This window comes from Nicotiana attenuata, chromosome 9, assembly GCF_001879085.1.
Source record: "Nicotiana attenuata strain UT chromosome 9, NIATTr2, whole genome shotgun sequence".
In the NCBI taxonomy this organism is placed as follows: domain Eukaryota; kingdom Viridiplantae; phylum Streptophyta; class Magnoliopsida; order Solanales; family Solanaceae; genus Nicotiana; species Nicotiana attenuata.
The window spans coordinates 9,546,017-9,565,583 of NC_031997.1; the positions used below are offsets into that span (position 1 = coordinate 9,546,017).

At 38.2% G+C, this 19,567-nt stretch overlaps 1 protein-coding gene across 1 annotated transcript in view; it reads right to left on the bottom strand.

The window, feature by feature from the left end:
• LOC109232049 (protein CROWDED NUCLEI 1-like) overlaps window positions 1–13,248 on the bottom strand; it is a 28,793-nt gene extending 15,545 nt beyond the window's left edge. The window contains exons 1-2 of the mRNA XM_019397697.1: window positions 12,711–13,248; window positions 12,380–12,589 (exon numbers count right to left, since the gene is read on the bottom strand). Coding sequence (XP_019253242.1) covers window positions 12,380–12,589; window positions 12,711–12,974 — 474 coding nt within the window. The 5' untranslated portion in view covers window positions 12,975–13,248. The remainder of the gene's footprint in view (window positions 1–12,379; window positions 12,590–12,710) is intronic.

Below are 19,567 nucleotides of genomic sequence, written 5' to 3' on the forward strand. Positions count from 1 at the left end.
GAACAAGGTAAAGTAAAATGGAGAAACAAAAACCTCATGAAAAAAGTATCAAGCACTTTGTAAATGCGTAAATGCAAATAGTTACATGTTACAAGATGAACAAAGCTGCATAATCTTAGAACAGTCCATTCGTCATAATTGTATCAGTTTCTTCTTTTTCCATTTTCTTTTCTGAACAACAAATGTGTTGATTAGAGAATAAATAAATAAAAGCTTTGTCGGGGTCCCAACCCTTTGGGTAATGCATTGACCATCTAACCAGCACAGCAATCTTTTGACTTTTGGAAGCTTATACCACAAGAAAACAGTAAAAATATCTTCAACTAAGTTTGCGTGTTCTGCGAGGAGAAAAAGTCTTCTCTAAAGAGGGAGAATTCCAAGGTACTTCGGGCGGAAAGAAGAGAGTTTCTTTTGGTATAACAAATTGTAATTAATTTTTATTGAAGAATAGCACCCAGAGAGTGCAATCACTGAGTAGTACGACAATCTGCAATATGCTTCTTAGTGCACTATCTACATGTGAAAGCAACGCAAAAAATTGGCCATCCTATTTATTTCCTGTACAATTTCAGCAAAAGGATAAGAGACCTAAACATCTGTGCTTTAAGTTACAAATATTTTCCTTTTTGCATTTAAGTATCTCTGATTTTTTTCCTGTCACTGAGTCCACCATATGGTCATTTGGTACAGTGATCCACAACTTCTAGTCATTTTTTGTAGTCCTCTTCTATTCCAAAAAGGTAGCAGGTCTCGAAGAGACTCTGGAAGCACCATTTGACTTCAAGCAAATTGAAACAGCATGTACTAATCTGGTTTGTGATTTTGCAATTTATGAATGCGTACTATGCCAACCTCTTCTTGTAGACTGTTGGGTCAAGCAAGCCTCTCTAGCTACTAGCCATGAAAACACTCTACCTTGTAAGGTGTTTTGTCTCTCCATATACAATGGCTATACATGTTCTTGTTGTCTATTTTGGAACAAAACTATATATCCAGACTTCACCGACAAAGGGTCATCCGTATGTTTATTCCATACTACCCTATCTGGTATTAACTTAGAAGCTTTCTATCATCTATAGAAAGTTGTTCATTTCCTCTATCTCCCCATTATTGCATATTTTAACATAAATGCTCCACCTTGAGCAGATTATTATGTCCTAATCATCACCGAAGAATGTATGTCGTAACCATCCGATCTCTAGTCATAAAAGTGATGATATGGCTGATGTGATTACTAAGTGTTTGCATGGTTGGGGTTTGGACAATGTTTTTACTATTACAGTTGATAATGCTAGTTCGAACGATACCACAGTGAAAGAGTTATCTAAACAATTGAGTAAATGGGGAACTAATATGATGGATGGTTCGCACCTTCATGGAGGTGTATGGCTCATATCAATATCATTGTTCAAGAAGGTATGAAGGAAGTTGGTGATTTAGTGAAACGTGTTAGGGAAGTTGTAAGGTTCATTAGGCAATCTCCTGCGAGGTGTAAAAGATTTAAAGATTGTTGTAACATTGGAAAGATAACATGTAAGACAACATTATGTTTGGATGTTCCTACAAGATGGAATTCCACATGTTTAATGTTGGTTACAGCACAACAGTTTAAGAAAGCCATTGTAAGATATAGTTGTCTTGATATCGGGTTGTTGAATTATCTTCTTACATATCCTTGTGAGGATGAAAGGCTGCAAGTTCACTTGCAAGAGGTGATTGGGAGAATGTAAGACGCATGGGAAAATTAATCTCGAAACTTTTTATACCCTTACCTTGAGGATTTCGAGTTCACTATACATCACATCGAATGTTCACTTTCAGGAAATTAGGCGAGTTAATTACTTTTTGAATCAATTGATAAAAAATGAAGATACAGAGTTGAGTGAATTGGCAAAAAGCATGAAAAAGAAATTTGACAAGTATCAGGGTGATCCAGCGAAAATGAATAAGATGATCTTTATTGAATGTGTGTTTGATCCCCATTTGAAGTTTGATTATGTGGCGATTGTACTCATGAAAATGTACGGGGAAGAAAAAGGGGGAAAACATAAGAGATGAAGTGAACGAGTACATGGTTTCTTTGTTGAAGAATATCAAAAGAGAAGTTCACTGGGATCTCAGTCTTCATCATTACATTAGACATATCAGGACTTCCCCAAAGACCTCAAGCTCTTAGATTAGAGGAGGATCTGGATTATCTTGAGCAACTTGAAAATGGTAAGGATCTAGAGTTTTTCTTTTGCTTTTTATTATGATGGTTTATATACATGTATTGATGTCATTTTTTTAATTCTCTTTAGATTTGAGCAATGATAGAAGAGATGCATCTGTAATGGACATATAGCTACAAAGAAAGAACTGTAAGTCAATGTATCCAATTTGCTCAACTTGTCATTAGTTTTTTGTTTCATCCATAACTAAGAAATATTAGTTCAGTTCATTCAAAAAGACGAGAGTAAAGGTTGCACTTGTAGCGATTATATGCAAGTTCATGTTCCGTGAAGACATATTAGCAATTACTTTGACTTACTTTTTCTTTTGTTTTGTTTCAGATTGAAAGCTTCTTAAGACATGTTCAAGACTGATGGTTCAACATGGTCTATCCTGGGGGATTAATAGAGTCAACCTTTTCTATAACAGCCTCATTTGTTCCAATATTTTTCGGCTTTTATAGTGAATGGTTGTTATACATCTATAACAGCATTTGACGTTTAAATAATTTTTGGTTGTTATAGATAAAATTATCCAAATTTTTTTTTTTGATGTTACCAGTGTTATCAAAGGCGGAAAACGCAAAAAAGCTCTAAGGTCTGTTGGGGCTTTAAGCGCAAAGCGCAAATAAAGCGTGGGCTTTAAGGAAGAAAGGCGCAAATAGAGTAAAACTACAAATATGTATGTGTAGTCCAAGACTAATATCTATAAGCATGAATACTGAATATATGGACAAAAAAATTGAAGAGAATTTACGATAAAATGAAATATCAATTGTTTAGTGTCGTCTCTTCAAGATTGCGCTTATTGGCAAGGAAAAGCATGTCTTAGCGCTCAACGTGTTTTGAGCCTCGCTTTAGGGCTTAAGCACGCTTTAAGCGCGCCTTTGACAATACTAAATATTACATATAAAAGATAAGAACATTATTCGAATTTAAAATCTCAAAAGATATGCATATTTCACTAGTTAAATATTGAACAAAGCTAATACATTATTAATAAATTCATAACTAAATGTATAAAGATTTAAACTATAAGGCAAACATTTTAAAGCTACCTAGAAAAATAAATTCATTCAAGATTGATGGAAGAACTTTGTAATTGTAGCTTGTTTCGTAGATTTCATTCTCTTAGTAGCAATATAACGCTTGAATTGGCGAAAATTCGTGTACAAATTTTCAGCAAAAAGGTATCTAATAGCTTTCCTTTGAAGACAATCTAAGAGCTTAACAATTAAATTTTTTATCTAAATATTTTTTGGAATTTGTCCAATGGAAAATATATCATGTGCAAATATTCAAATCTTATATCTTATGCAAGATAGAAACTTTGTTTAATGGAAAAGATTGTGTGAATATTTTTAGAATTATTATTAGTAATCTTAAAGATTCTATATGGCTGTTATATAGGGGTAATTTTACAAAGAGCGTTCTGCTATAAATATGGCTGTTGTTGTTATAGGTAAAAAGCTGTTATAGAGAGGTAAAATATAACTTAAAAAATCGATTTTGAGGAAAACTTGATTTTTATAGTGAATGGTTGTTATATAGGGATGGTGTTTTAAAGAGGTCTGACTCTATTTGCAAGCAAGATTTAATCTTATTTGAACTTGGATTATAGTTTAGATTTTATATTTTTGGTCATGTATTTATATACTTTTAAGTATTGTGTTTTTTAAGTTTTACCCGTGACTTGGATTAAAAAATATATTTAAGAGATTTGATGTTATTAATTCTCATTCTCTATGATATTTATTCTTTTTCTGTGATTCGAGTATTTGATTATGTTAAATTTTTTACATGACACCGAATAACCAAACCGAAAAACAGACAACAACATACCCAATATTATCCCACATCGTGGGGTCTGGGAGGGTAGTGTGTACGCAGACCTTACCCCTACCTTGTGAGGATAGAGAGGTTGTTTCCAATAGACCCTCGGCTCAGGAAAACATAAGCACCACATTAATGAAAAATATAGACAAGAAGGGACAGTACCAAAAAGCCATAGAAAAGCAGAATAAAAACAAAAAGATAGTAAGGTGATCAACAATGAAGGAAACAACGGTTAGTCATAATAACCTACTACCAACAGAAAGCGAGACTGCGTGCCAATACTACTGTTATGAACACTCTAGACTACCTACTCTACTACCTTAATCCTCGACCTCCATACCTTCCTATCAAAGGTCATGTCTTTGGTCAGCTTATTTTGACAGAAAAGAGAAAAATCAAACCAAACAAGACTTATTTTGGTTCAATTTGGATTACACTTTTTCAAAACTAAAAACCAAAAAAAAAAAGAAACCGAAAAGTGCAAAACCAAACCAAAAAACCGAATGCAACACCTAGGCCACAATATCCCCGTCATTCCCACCCAGTGCAGGGGCATTTACTAGTAGTCATGCCTGTTCTGAAACCTGCGTTGAAATTCCTTAAAGAGAAACAATCACCTTTTATGGTCGGCGTATATCCATATTATGCATAGAGGGATTCTTCGAGCAATGGTGTCGCTAGACTATGCTATATCTAAGGCATCCTCCTAAGTGATTGATCCAAGCACTAGGCTACTCTACACAAACATGTTTTCTGCCCAGCTTGATGCTATTAACTATTCTTTAATAGTGCTAAATATCACTGAGACAAGTTGGTCATCTAAAGGATCTCTAAAAGAGAAAGCTGCAAGCTTGCAACTAAGGGATAATGCACATACTTGCAATACAAATTTGATACATATTATCAACAATACTGGAAATTCCGCCAGAACATGCCATTAATGCATTTACTTGGAGTTCAATGAGAAAAGGAAACCTAGTTTAGAATTCGAGAGGAATTGGGATTTATTTTTTCAAGACCAAACAAGTGTATACAACCTTGATTTCATTGAGAAGGATGTTTTAGAAATGACTACGGATGCAAACATTTGAACTGGTGTATATAACCTTGATTACAACAGGAAGGGTGTTGCAGATATGACTACATAAACAAACATTATCAGTTCAAATGGTACTTGGCGCATCGCTTCTTTTCTGCGTCTCAAGCTCACCTTTAGAATGCCTTGATTGGGCTTGCGGTTCTCGGAATGTAGATTGTTCTGCTATACAACCTAGCCAACCTTGTTCTTCTATATAACCTTGCATCCTATGCACTCAACAAGTACTAGCAGCAAAATAGAGCAACTGACATTTCTTGAAATTTTGGAGTAGTTTGCGCTAGAACAAACAAAAAGTCAAGTTATAACAATTGTCTATATGAACGCCAGAAGTACAAAGGCTATCGCTAGTGCAAGTTCTACCAAGTCTTCATCATAACCAAACAGTGGTTATGAGTGGACTTGGGATCTACTTAGACTTTTTTATGTTACTCCTAATATCGTTCTCATCTAACTTGGTTGGAGATGTCACGAGTAAATAATGGAGACTAATCGAGAAAGAAAAATGTAAAAAGGGTAATGCAAGGAAAGATATGTTCCCTTCAGAAGGCTACTAAAATTGCTTCTCAAATGTGTTGAAATAAGGATGTTTGGGTTATAAATGATGATTCCATCTATAGCACAAAATTTGTATGACAGCCAAGGTAGATTCTTGGTAGATGATGATTCCATCTATAGCACAAAATTTGTATGACAGCCAAGGTAGATTCTTGGTAGATGTAAAATAGAAGAAACCCAATTAATCAAATTGGAAACATCTGTAAAAGTTTTGTTGATTTGTTGGCTAGCGAGCCTTGTACTAGTTCATTTTAGTGAATCCTCAAACCTGTTTGGCTAGCTTAGCACAAAATATTTTACCATTCTCAGTGTTTTCTACCAATCATTTACGTGATTGCTTCAAAACTTGGTTTATGCAGCTTCATTATGGAGAATAGAATATACTTTACAGCGGGGGGTAAATCTTATGATATAACTGAAAAGCATATGGATGGAGAAATGTGGTTTGAATGGGTTGAGCGCACGAGAAACCTGATGAGAAGAATGACTTTCAGAAGGAAAATTCTTCTGTGGTTATGTGATTTATTGCATAAAGCTTCTGAAAGAAGGGGTAATGTCTCTAATAGGTGGAGGACGAGGGATCATTTATTCAACTTTTATTGCTCACAAGAACACAACAGTTGAGGCAGTCTCTGGTCTACATGTCAATTGGAGGAAAAGCCTTCTTTTTCCGGTAAATGAGGTGAATGATATACAAAGGCTGACAGGTGTTCTCGGATGCACAGTTGGAACTCTTCCTACAACCTACTTAGGTATGCCACTGGGTTCTAAAAACAAGTCCTTAGACATTTGGAGTGGGGTGTTAGAAAGATGTGAGAAAAGATTGGCTAAGTGGAAAAGCCAGTACATATCCCTAGGGGCAGAGTAACATTGGTTAACAGTGTCTTAGATGCACTTCCCACATACGTGATGTCCCTTTTTCCTATTCCTACAAAAATAGAGAAAAGAATTAGTGTTATCAGAAGAAATTTCATCCGGCAAGGGAATAAAGAGAAGGGAGGTTATCACTTGGTTAACTGGAAGGTTTTGACACAAAGCAAGAAATCGGGGGGCTTAGGCATAAGAAACTTGAGACTACACAATAAAAGCCTACTCATGAAATGGCTTTGGAGGTTTGGCAGGGAAGATCAAACTCTATGGCGACAGGTCATCACTGAAAAATATGGACTAGAGGGGCAATGGATCCCTAGAGCAGTGACAACATATGGGGTTAGTGTCTGGAGGTCCATCAGGGCTTATTGGCCTCTTTTTGCTGAGAATATTGCTATTGTAGTAGGGAATGGGAGGAAAACATGCTTTTGAAATGATAATTGGCTAGGACATGGACCTTTGAAAGACCTTTTCAGTGACATGAAAGTTTTGAGTTTGAATCCTGAAGTCACAGTGGAAGACAGTTGGGACCAACATGGATGGACTCTCAACTTTAGAAGAGAACTAAATGACTGGGAATTGCCTAGATTCACTGAATTTTTGAATGTTCTTGATCAGTTCAAGGGGACTACAGTGGAGGAGGATAGGAGTAAACGGACAAGGCTTAGTAGTGGCTCTTTTGCAGTGAACTCAGCATACAAACTGCTCAACCAACAAGGTCAGCGAACTCAGTTATAGAGTTGGAAAACAATAAGGCAAGCCAAAATACCAACTAAAGTAGCTGCTTTGTATGGTTTGCAGCCAGGGATGCTTGTCTAACACAAGACAATCTAATGAGAAGAGGCATGCCATTGTGTTCAAGGTGCTATCTATGTGGAAATGAGGCTGAAAGTAGTAGCCATTTATTCTTACACTGTCAGTTTGCTAGAGCTCTGTGACACCTATTTTTGAGTATGAAAAGACTGCCATGGGCCATGCCCAGGAGTACAAGGGAGCTACTTGCTTGCTGGAATTTCTCTGGAGACCTGATCAAACAAAAAAAAGTGGTGGAAGACTATCCCGGGGTGTATATGGTGGACCATTTGGATGGAAAGAAACAGTAGATGTTTTGAAGGACACAACAACTCCTTACAGAAGCTCAAGATGAACTGCCTATTTTTGTTTCACTTTTGGTGCAAGGAAGATTTTGTACAGGATATAGATTCAATGATAGACATCATAGGATCACTATAGTAGGAGATAGAAGATAGCCGTGGTTTTCTCTTTTTGATATATGTATATATGGCCTTAGCAGCCTTTGTGCTACGATTATATAATATGTTACCATTCTCAAAAAAAAAAAATTACCTTTCTCATGTGTTAATCGTAATAGAGTATACACAATTTTTCTCAAAAATCAAATCTTAGTTGCCCCTAAAAGAAAATTGCTGTTCATGGAACTAGAATGAAGGACTATATGAAGTCAAAGCAAGATCTCATAGGCTAACAACAACTACTACCCTCAATCCCAAGCAAGTTGAGGACGTTGTATGAATCCCTGATTATCAAAAATAAATACTACGGGTCCATAATATTTCAATACTCTATACATCTCAAAAGGCTAAAGGCTAAATAATAATTTCTTTATGATAATTTCACTGACTTTTAAAATATCTAGGAATTGCTACTAATAAACTTATGGATACATTGCACAAGTAATTTAATACTTTCAACACCAACTCCAGCATGCACTCCCTTCATCCGAGAAAGAATGGCAGGATTTGAAATTCGGGTATTGTTAAATAGTTAGTAATGTATAATGTCCACATAGGGAAGTAGATACTTATTATTATGTAATCATTGTATATAAATAGGGCATTGTCCAGCACTTTAGACATAATCAATAAAACTTTTCCATGCTATACTTCTCACATGGTATCAGAGCGTTGGTAAGAAACATCGAGAACGAAAACTCCGCTTTTCGGCAACTTCTAGGGTTGTTATTGTGTCATCTATGTTTCCCTCAGTGTTGTGCTAAAACCAACACCACCACAGGGTCCTACACCCTCCGGTGAGCAAACCCCGCCGGAAAATACCCTTCCCCCCACGCGCGAACACGCGCCGACCAGAAGGGAAAAAATTCCGGCGAGATCTCCTCACGTGCCGGGACATGAGCTGCCCTCCGGCCAGTTTCTTGCAAAACTTCTTTTGGACAGCTTGCTTGCGAGGCTATTCTTATATCCCTCCAAGTTACATCAAATTCCGATGACCTTTTTATTTTCGACAAAATTTTCGGCGACTGTTCAGTTTCCGACGATATAAAGTGTTTTTTCTTCATTGTTCCTGTGAGCTTTTTATTGTTCTTGATTGTTTGTGCTATTTGGTCCAACAATGTCTTTGGAACTTGATGTTTTTGTATCTATAAGCACGACATCTGGAAATTCAAGTTTGATGATTGCTTCGGAACCCATAATGGGAAGTTCAAACTACTTAGCCTGGGCTTCTTCCGTTGAGTTGTGGTGCAAGGTCAAGGTGTTCAAGATCATTTATCCAAGAAGACTAGTGATGGAGATAAAAAGGCCAAAGCACTCTAGAAGAAAATTGATGCTCAATTACATAGTTTGTTGTGGCGATCGATTGATTCCAGACAAGTTATTTAGTTTGGGAGAAGGCTCGTACTTTATACACTAATGATATATCTTGTTTTTATGATGTGATATCATAGATGTAATGAAATAGAAATTGGATGTGTCTACCAGGTAGAGTACTCCGTTTGGTGGATGGGGAACAAAAACCACCAATGGGCTACCTCTATGAAGCTATGGATAGGGTCAAGGAGGCTATTCAAGCATCATTCACTAATGAGCAGAAATATGCAAAGGTCTTTCAGATCATTGATTCAAGATGGACGGAGCAGCTTCATCGACCTTTGCATGCAGCTGGACTTATTCTGAAACCGTCACTCCTTTATGATCAGTATGAGAATAATTCACTAGCTAAAGAAGTGTGGAAAGGATTCCATGAGTGTGTTATTAAGTTGACTCCAAATGAAGACTTGCAAGAAAAGATAGTAGATCAATTTGCTATTTACAAGGCAGGTGAAGGAGTTTTTAAGTTGCGACAGGCTATTAAACAAAGAAAGACGAAGTCGCCAGGTGATCGAGTGTTTGTATATTTTATAGCTCTAACTTTTAATGTATTTTTTATACTTATTAACTCTTGAATATTTTTTTTCACTTCTATAGTTGAGTGGTGGGACCAATATGGTGCAAAGACTCCGGATTTACAGACTTTCACCATCAAAGTTCTAAGTTTAACTTGTAGTTCATCTGGATGTGAAAGGAACTGGAGCATTTTTGAACATGTGAGAACTAAAAAGAACGATTTCGTGTTTTGAGATAAAGTAAATTATATCTCAATTGTTCTAACTCCTACTAATTAGTTGACACATCTTGTTTGCAGATTCATAAAAAGAAGAGGAATCAACTAACCTTGAAGCGCCTCCATAATCTAGTGTTCATAAAATACAATAGAGCATTGAGGCATCGCTATAACCACCACAATCTAATTGATCCAATTCTTTTGGACAATATTGATGAGGCTAAAGAGTGGCTAACCCGAGTCCTCGAAAATTGTGAAGATGAAGAAGCATTTGAAGGCGACTCTAATTTCACTTGGGGTGATGTTGCGGATGCTAGTGGAGTTGGGGAGAACCCTTATGGTTTAAAGGGGAATACTTCAAGTTCAAGCTCGAATAGGAAGGAAAAAAGTGTGGCTACTACAAGTCGATCCCTATCCCTAATTGATGAAGATGAAAGTGATCATGAAGAGAAAGAGGAAGAGGAGGTGGGAAGAAAAAGATGACGAGCAATATGAAGATAATAGAGGAATTCAAGATTTTGACAACGAGAAGAGTAGAAGAATAAGATGTTGTTTCTAGTAATTTAGTGGTTTTGATTTTGCTTGTCCTATGGTTTATGGAGGATTTTGTAGTACCTACTTTTAAGTTTTTAAATCAAACCTTTTGATTATTTATATTGTCTCTTTGCAAGGTTTGTATTATGTTTTTTAAGAATTGCGCTTCACTTCAATGAAGCGTGCACTTCGCTTTTGAAGCGAGGCAAGTCCCTATCGCTTTTTTGCGCTTCTCACTCTCAAAAACACTGATCAACCTACTTGGGACAGGTGCAGGCAATTATAGAGGAATTTGAGAAGTTGATGCCAGTCAGAGCCAGTGTTGAAAAACAACAAGAGCAGCGATAGAAGATGTTTCTAGTTCTTACACTTGTTGGACTGCCAAATGACCTTGACTCGGTGAGAGACCAAATTTTGGCTAGTCCTTCAATTCCTACAGTTGATGAACTATTCTCTCGATTGCTTCGTCTTGCTAAGCCACCCAGTCACACAGTGGTCTCACCAACAACTGTTGACTCCTCTATTCTCGCATCTCAGACAATGGAAAATCGGACATCTCAGGAGGTCATTTTGGGAGATCTCGACCCAAGTGTTCTTATTGTAATAAACTTGGACATACTCGTGAATTGTGCTATACTTTACATGGTCGACCACCCAAAAACGCTCATGTTACTCTTACTCAGACCGAGACTACAGGTAACCAGGGATTTTCTTTATCTAAAGGGGAATATAATGAGTTCCTTCAGCATCAAGCAAGTAAGCAGACATCTCCACAAGTAGCCTCGGTTGAAATAAGAAGCCTAAAAGTTTTAGAATTAGTTATTTATATGCTCCGGATCTTTGAAAAAGCCATTGATGTGCCTTCTAAAGAAAGTCAATGTAGGCATCATCAAGAGCTTAACCAAAGTGAGGTGCCCAATCTCGTATTTGAGAGTCTGCGGCTTCGTTTCTACCACTGCCTCCCCAACTGTTGAATGCGAGAACAGTAAGGAGCACAGAAAAAAGAATATCGTTGTGCGAAGATGCGATTCGCCAAGTTGGGGCAAAGAAAGCTATCAAAACCAACCGCCATAGGAACACAAAAGGCCTCTCCTTCGTGTTTCCTTTTTCATTAAATTTAAAGGATACTGAACTTAATGCAAAACTATTTCAATGTTAACCAACAATTATAGATAGGCCTTCTCTAAATAAAAGATGAATCGGGATAGCATAGTAGCGCAAGTTTCACAGCCTACAATATAGCATATTGAAATATCAGATAAGACAGAATTATACGGCAGTGACTTCGTGTGTTGAGCAACCAAAACATTGTTGGGTCATGATTGCAACATGTTAATGTACCATAAATTACATTTATATTGATAATTGCTGCGAGTTGAGACTGCAAAAGATCATGTTCTGCATAAACTAACTGCTATCATGAGAAACTTCTGAATTATGTTGGCAAATATTACCAGACTTGGAATCCAAATGCAGAAACACATTCCAGTCTCATAAGTAGGAAAATTTGGTTATAAGCATTGTTTTCCCTAGTTCAATATCACAAATTGCAGACAAAGTAAAACTAGTTTCCCCTAAAGAAAAGTGTCTTGGTTCCTAAAAGCATAAACCAACTCAAACTCAGTCTTCAGAACATACTTACTTTGGTTTTCAAAAACAAAGTAATACACTTCAAAAACTAAAGCAAAATTACAACGAAATGCCACCAAAAATTTGGTTTTGCACAAAGTATTCATATATTCTGTTAAACAAACAGGATAAAATCAACAAGAATAAAGGTACATGGTTGGGTATGTTAAGAATTACAGTCAAATTACATTCTGACAAAAGGCAAAAGAAATATGAAGCTGTTAAAATATTTGAAAATACAAATAGCGCAAAGGAAGAATAGGTACGAGAGAATTAAAGATCTTACATCAACCATACATTGCTTCTTAGAAGCCAAAGCATTTCTCAAATTTTCTTCTCTCTTTTCAACTTCCGCAATGGAAATCAAATGAGCAGACTGCTCACGTTTGAGAGATTCATGTAGTTCTGCAAGTTCTTCTCTAAGTTCATCATACTTGGATGTCCATTCAGTTTTCTCAATCAATAGAAGCCCCATATTATACTGATAATCAAAAAGCTGCCCATAAAAGCAAACAATTAGGGTAAAAATTCAATCCACCAGTAGAGTTGTGAAAGAAGGAAATATACTTATTTCACATTCCAAACCAATAAATACACCATAAGTTTAGTTGTTTTACCTCTTTTTCAAGCTTGGCAATCTTTAGGAGCAGGGCTTGGCGGTCGCGGCCTTCCATTGCAGCCTCGTCTAGCAATCCAACTTCCTTGAATCTCCTCCAATCGTCAATGTTTTCCGTATCTCCCAAATTCCTTTGAGCATTCTCACTCAAGAGCCCCACAGGAGGAGGAACGTGGTCATCCGCAAAAGCCACTGCCTTGCCCTTACCGTTTCTTGCCGGCGTTACGGGTACCGCCGCCCACACCTTTCTTTCGTGAGTGAACATCACACAGTCAATTGTCAGTCAATTGACGGATGGATTGATCCAACTCGTTCTAAAGCAAAACCCTAATGAGAAATGACTATTATTGGCCGATGAACACCATACAACTTTTCTTGAGGAGGAAACAGTTGAGTGCAAAAATGCAAGGGTGTAGTAGGAGGACAGCTCTCGCTGTTTTCTTTTTCAATGAAAATGTGGTTTAACACTCCCCAACTTTTCTTCCTCTCCTCCCTCTCTTCGTTTCTTTTCTTTCCTACGGTTTGACAGAAAATGACCAAAATGTTAGTAATTTCCTTTTCGTTTTTGGTCCAAAATAAGTGTCTATTTATGTAATCAAGAAAAAATTCAATTTATTTTCCAAAATTACCCTATGTACGTATCCCTAAAAAGTCATTTACTCCTCACATTTGAAAAGAGAAGTAAGTGCTACTATAACTATGCTGTAACATTTAATTAAGGGTAGTTTAGTCACATTAACTATTTTTTTCTAGAATTTAATATTTCTTTAATGGGTGTGCCAAAAGCAAATTGGTCACTTAGTGTGGACCGAAAAGAGTAGTTTTAACAGGCTTTAGAGTGAAACTAATACATTTGGGGACATTTGGTAAGATAGATAGCACAAATAAGGGTGGGATGAAAATTTAGTATCATTTTATCCATTATTTGGTTATTAATTCTAACATAAGTTATTCAAAATCAAATATAATACCGGAATAACTTATACCTTGTTTTACCCAAAAACTGGTTTTGAGATTAAACAAGTAAATTTGTATTTTTCAAGGGCCACTAGCAATTTGTTTGATTCAAAACGGTTGCACACAATGAATAAAGACAAACAATTAATAACGAAATAGATTAAAAAGAACGATGCAACGGAGAAAAATCTTGTTTATTTCCAATCCCGAGCAAGTATGATTGAAGTACAAAGCTTAGTTAAGAAAATGCTAGCACAAGATGATATTTTGTTTCAGAGAGAGTTTTCCTTTTAATTTTTGATGATCCCTCCTTGGAGCGTTGTGGCAGCTACCACTCCGAGTTTCGAGCCAACACGCTAGTGGATTAGGTAGTGGGGAGCGGGATCCTCGATAATGGCTTCCGTTTCGATGTAACATTGATATCCACGATCTCCGGATAAGGTTGACTGAGTCTTCAAATTCATTTGTCCATCTTTTGAATACTCGACCCTTCGATGACCATAATCTCAAGACCTTCCGAACTTGGAAGTGGGTCCCATTACTTGATTTCTAGATCTTAATTGCCACGTGGGACTGTTTCATCACACCACGTGGAGAGGGTAATTTTTACCCACATAGTCAGTCCCCCCCCCCCCCCACTTGTCGGGTGATTCGATGACGAATGCTCGATAAGTGATAGTCTTCTTTCCTTGGTAGGAATCAATCTTGCAAAGAATTATTCATTTGCAAGAAAGAGTTTCAATAAAACTAAATCTTTAGGACTGATGCGACTCATGTGCTGTCCATACTTAATACGCTAGGACACATGGCTGTTTCCAGTTGGTCTTCCCATTTGTTATAGTTCCTAGGCAATGATGACTACTTATGATAGGGAACCTTTCCCGATTTTGGCGGTTACAGGAGGAGGATTCTCCCGCCTATCTATATCGGGTTGTGGGCCTCCCAATCAACTCAAAATTCCTTCTCTGATCTTCTTCTCTGTCTTTCTTGCTTCCCTTAACTTCCAATGAACTTTTCATTTTTCAACCCCTTTTTTGTAACTCGGATTCCCAAGGTTTTGGCTTTCCTTCAATGGATGATCACCCCTTCACGCCTTTGGCCAGAGGTGCTTCTCGACTTCCACCAGGAGGGAAGCAGACCTCTGAGCCCACAGTCTTGGAGGTTCTTCCCAAAAGTTGGGATTATGAGGGAGTAACTGAAGGGTGGAACAAGGCGACAGTGTAATGCGGGAGTTCACATGTTGAAAATATAAATGCCCTTGTCCGTAAAAAACATGTTCCCCTAATCCTTTATGATTGTCGATGTGGTGATCACGTCGTCATTCACGTTCCTCAAGAGACCAAAAGAATTTCCAGCCACATGCCAGGATTCTCTTTCGTCTATACTTGTCTGTTCACCTTTGGGTTCGAACCCTCGATAGATCCTGTAATCTTTGACTTTTGTCGTTATTTCAACGTGTGCTTGGGCCAAGTTGGGTTGAATGTATGGAGGCTTGTGGCGTGCTTCTGTTTCTTGGTAAATGTAGTCGATGTTCCGTTACAACTCATCTCTCTCTACTCTCTCTCTCTCTCTCTCTCTCTCTCTCTCTCTCTCTCTCTCTTTCTCTCTCCTTCTATATCTATTTGCTTCCAAGTCGCCTAAGGGGAGAAGTATTCAATGGCTAGTGGATGTACTCGGATCCTCGTGGATGCCGAGGATGACCACGATAGGGGGTGATTTGATACTTTCGTTGTAGTCCCCATTCATGAGTTGGTCAAGCTCGAAGACAGGACTATTTCGGAGACGTGGAATGATAGACGTAAGTATACTTTCCTTTGATTACATTAGCATTTCTTATTTTACCCTCCCTATTTTCTTATCTGTCATTGCTTTGGTCTTGCTTCTCCTCTCTCGGCTGGCATGTTGGTAGCTCCGAAAGGTATTCCGAACATCAATGAGTGGGTCAAAAAGATTTTGGCGTCCTCTCCGATAACTGAGAGATCCTAGAGATTTATATCTGAGGTCTCAGAGTGGCGAGCCAAGGATCATGGTAAGTGTCCATACCAACTGCATTTCAAGTCTTCGGGCTTCTTATTGTGACACCTTTTTTGCATGTTCCTTTATAGGCATATCTCTAAGGAAGGCTGCTCTGCAAGTGTTGATAAGGCTTCCCTCTTCCATTGACTATGCCCTAAAAAGGGTAAGACGACTTTCTCCCTTGAAAAGAATAGCAGACCTTCCAGTTTCTATTTCGACGGGTCTTTCTAAAAAAAGAACAAGGTTGAATTTTTTGATAGATCCTGACTGTGTCCAGGGTTTTCCCTGAGCTATCCCCTGATCCGAGCATCCTCGATACACCACCCGCATTGTGTTAAAGGACTAGGGGTAGGATTACGGCTCTGAGTCAGCGAAAAACATTATCGGGGACCAGGGTCTGGAGTCCCCTGCTTTGGAGTCAGCAAGAGGAGAACCCTCTTCCTTGGACCGAGGAAAAGGGATAGTTGTGGCCAAGCCCTCCAAGAGACCTCTCCTCCTTCATCTATTGCACCTTTCTATTCTATGCCCTCCCTTACCAGTTCTCTGACGAGCGCTGGTGTTCGCCTAGTTTTGACTAATGTGTCGGTGGGGGGTTAACCTTCTAAATCACTCGGGAGAAGGGAAGGCATGGCTGGAATGATTGATAGGTCCCTTGTAGAGGGAGGATGTTACACCCCATGTTTTTGTACGTGAGAGTGCGTCGTAAGTCAATTGATGTAAGCTCAGAAATAAGATTATATTTGGAAGCATATAAAGTAAGTTAATCACGTTACCTTGGAGGTTAAAAATATTTAAGATCATGAATAACGAGTACCAAGAGGGTTAGAAAGCTTAGAAGCTAAACCAACTGAAGAAAATAAGTTTCGTCGAAAGTCGACAAGTTTGAATGTTATAACATGTACTTTGGGGTAAGACTAGGGTTCTTAACATGATAAGGAGGTTATTCTATGAGCTATTTTAGTCGTATGAATGTCGTGTGCTACGTTTTGAAGTCAATCAAGTTGTGGAGCAAAAGTTGGCAAAGGTCATCACAAGTTACATTCATAATGTGCTCAAAATTAGGTCAAATGTAGCTGAGCTTTTCTCCCAATATACTTGGAATTATTGGATGATATACCTACCAAATTGAAGATCTATGAGTCTAGTTTCCAACACATTAAACCGTTTGTCAATACAACGTTGTATTAGATATATATTCACATTTTTGCGAGACTGCACAAGTAGCTCCCATGGGACCCACTTAGGCGGTGCTCGACCTACTTCACTTTAAAAATGATTTGGACGCCTATTTTCTACTCTTTTTTGAGTCAACTTCATTTCTCCTAACCCTCCTAAATAGATACCATAAGAATTTGAAGTGATTACACCATATTTCAACATCAAAAGTTAGTTCTAGTGAAGAACAACACCTCTTTGAGGTTGTGTTGTCATTGAGGATAATTGTGAGCTGTGTTTGGCTGAAATTTCAAGTTGTTGCTACTGGCGAAGGTGAGTATAACAGCCTACTAATTATTCTTAAGCTTGCTTATATGTTGGTTAAGTTGTTAGGATGATAAACTACAAGATAATACTAGGATTAGCTTAAGTCACTTCTATGGTGTTGTATTGCCATTGAGAGTTGTTGTAAGCTAAATATAACTTGGATTTTAACTTGAAGCTACTGTAGGAGGTATGTATATTGTGTTCTTGCATGTGCTTAAGGTTATCTTGATGTTTATTAAGTTAAATGGATGGACTAGACATGAACTAGTGAATGAAGTTGCTAATTGAGGATAATTGGAGTTGTGGATTGTTTTCATTGTTATAAATATATGGTATAAGGATGGAATCATTGATGAATGACTTCATTATCATGTTAATGATACCGTTAAGTTGAAGTAAGAAGTCTATAAGGGGTGATATGGGGTATACGGATTCCAATCGGAGCTTGCCACTCGTCATGAAGTAGTTGTGACTTGTCGTTGCTATATGGTGTCTTGTTATTGATATTGATATGTTGCTGGATTTCTCTGGTTGTTGTTGTTGGCATAAGGTGGAGTCCCTTGTTACAGGGGAGATATTGCCTAAATTTACATAAACGAGCTAGTTTAAGTTGCAGACTTAGCCTTTACTCAGCACTGATTTTGAATCTCCTTATGCTATGGTAGATTGAGTTGGGTTGTTTGAAGAATTGCTTGGAAGGTATTAAGGACTCAACAAAGTTAAGGTATGTTAAAGCTATTTCTTCTTTCCTTTTGGCATGATCCATATGATACTACGAAACGAGCAAGCACGCAACTTTCATAAATGATTCTATTCTTAGAAGTACTAGGGTAGCCTATGTTCTTGATTCCCCATATGTACTACTACCATATTGTCTATTCATGTGTCTCATGACATTCCGAGAGATCTTATCGACTTACTTCATTATGCATTGCATTTATTTATACATGTATAGTGACCTATGACCAGATGGCATTATATACGCGTATAGTATATGTATATTGGGTATGGGGAGAGGTTATGGCGTTATATACGCACCACCACCTGATCAGTTGGTATACGTTGATGATTTTGCCCAAAGAGGTCGAGATGATATGATGGGATGCCCTCAGAGGCTTGATGATATTATATACACATATACCTATGCATGATATGACATTTATACGCATATGCATGACATTATAAATGTCATGATTCATAGAGCTATTCAGACATACAGGCTGAGTTCCTTACTCCATGTTTCTTTCATGTCTTTTATATACCGCTTTCATGCCTTGCATACTCGATACTTTATTTGTACTGACGTCCCTTTTGCTTGGGGACGCTGCGTTTCATGCCCACAAGTCCCGATAGACAGGTTGGCAGTCGTCCTAGTAGGCTCAGCGGAAGATGTTGGTGCACTCCACTTGCCCCGAGTTGCCTATTTGGTCAGTATGATTTGGATATGTATTGATTGGTATGGCGGGGCTATGTCCCGACCTTTATGGCGTTTATGTGATCTTAGAGGCTTGTAGACAGATGTCATGTATGTGGATACTAGTATAGACTTGGAGGCTAATGTTTTGAGTGTAGAAATGATCAAGTCGGCCTTATAGGCCCGTGTGTCACATGTATAAGCTTATATATTAGGTTGGGTTGTCCTATGTCTAGTATTTCCTTATTTTTTATTCTGGTTATCTCATGACGGCCCTTCTGGCCCATTTGCCCATGATGGTATGATAAGAAAGATATGTTATGTTGGTACTCGGTTGACTAAGATACCGGGTGCCCGTTGTGGCTCTCCAATTTGGATCACGACAGAGGAATTGTCTGCCCAATCTGGAACCGCACTGGCTGATGACATACTTTACTGTACCCTCCGGGTAATGTCTCTGAGCTTTTATCTCCTTGCCTTCTCTATTTCTTTACAGTGGCAGGATCGAGAGTTTAGGGGCATCCTTGGCCGAGTAGAAAGCGCAAGCCGATTGGCCGATGAGGATACCGCTTTGTCTTATCACTTGGTGCAGGCCAAGATGCGTGCTTCGTACCTTGAGGAGACCCTCAGATCATGGAAGAACTCCACCGACGCCCAGCTGGCCGAAGTGGCAAGGCTACAAGTAGAGAGAGACGACGTGGCCAAAGAGCTTGATCAGTTGAAGCTGTAATCGGAGTTGGCACAGAACAGTTTTTACCTTAAGTTCAAGTTGTCCACATTGGAGGGCGTTCATGCAGGGATTCCCGATCTGGAGGATGAGATAAACAAGACAAGGCGGGCCATGGATGAAGATGAATTTGATATGAATACAATCTCTCCCGAGGGGGATTCCGGGGAATGAGGGATTTGCTGGCCCTTCAAAGGGAAGCGACGAAGAACCTTCGAGTTCGCGTCCTGGCCTTTCGACCCCTTGAAATGGATCTCGTGGC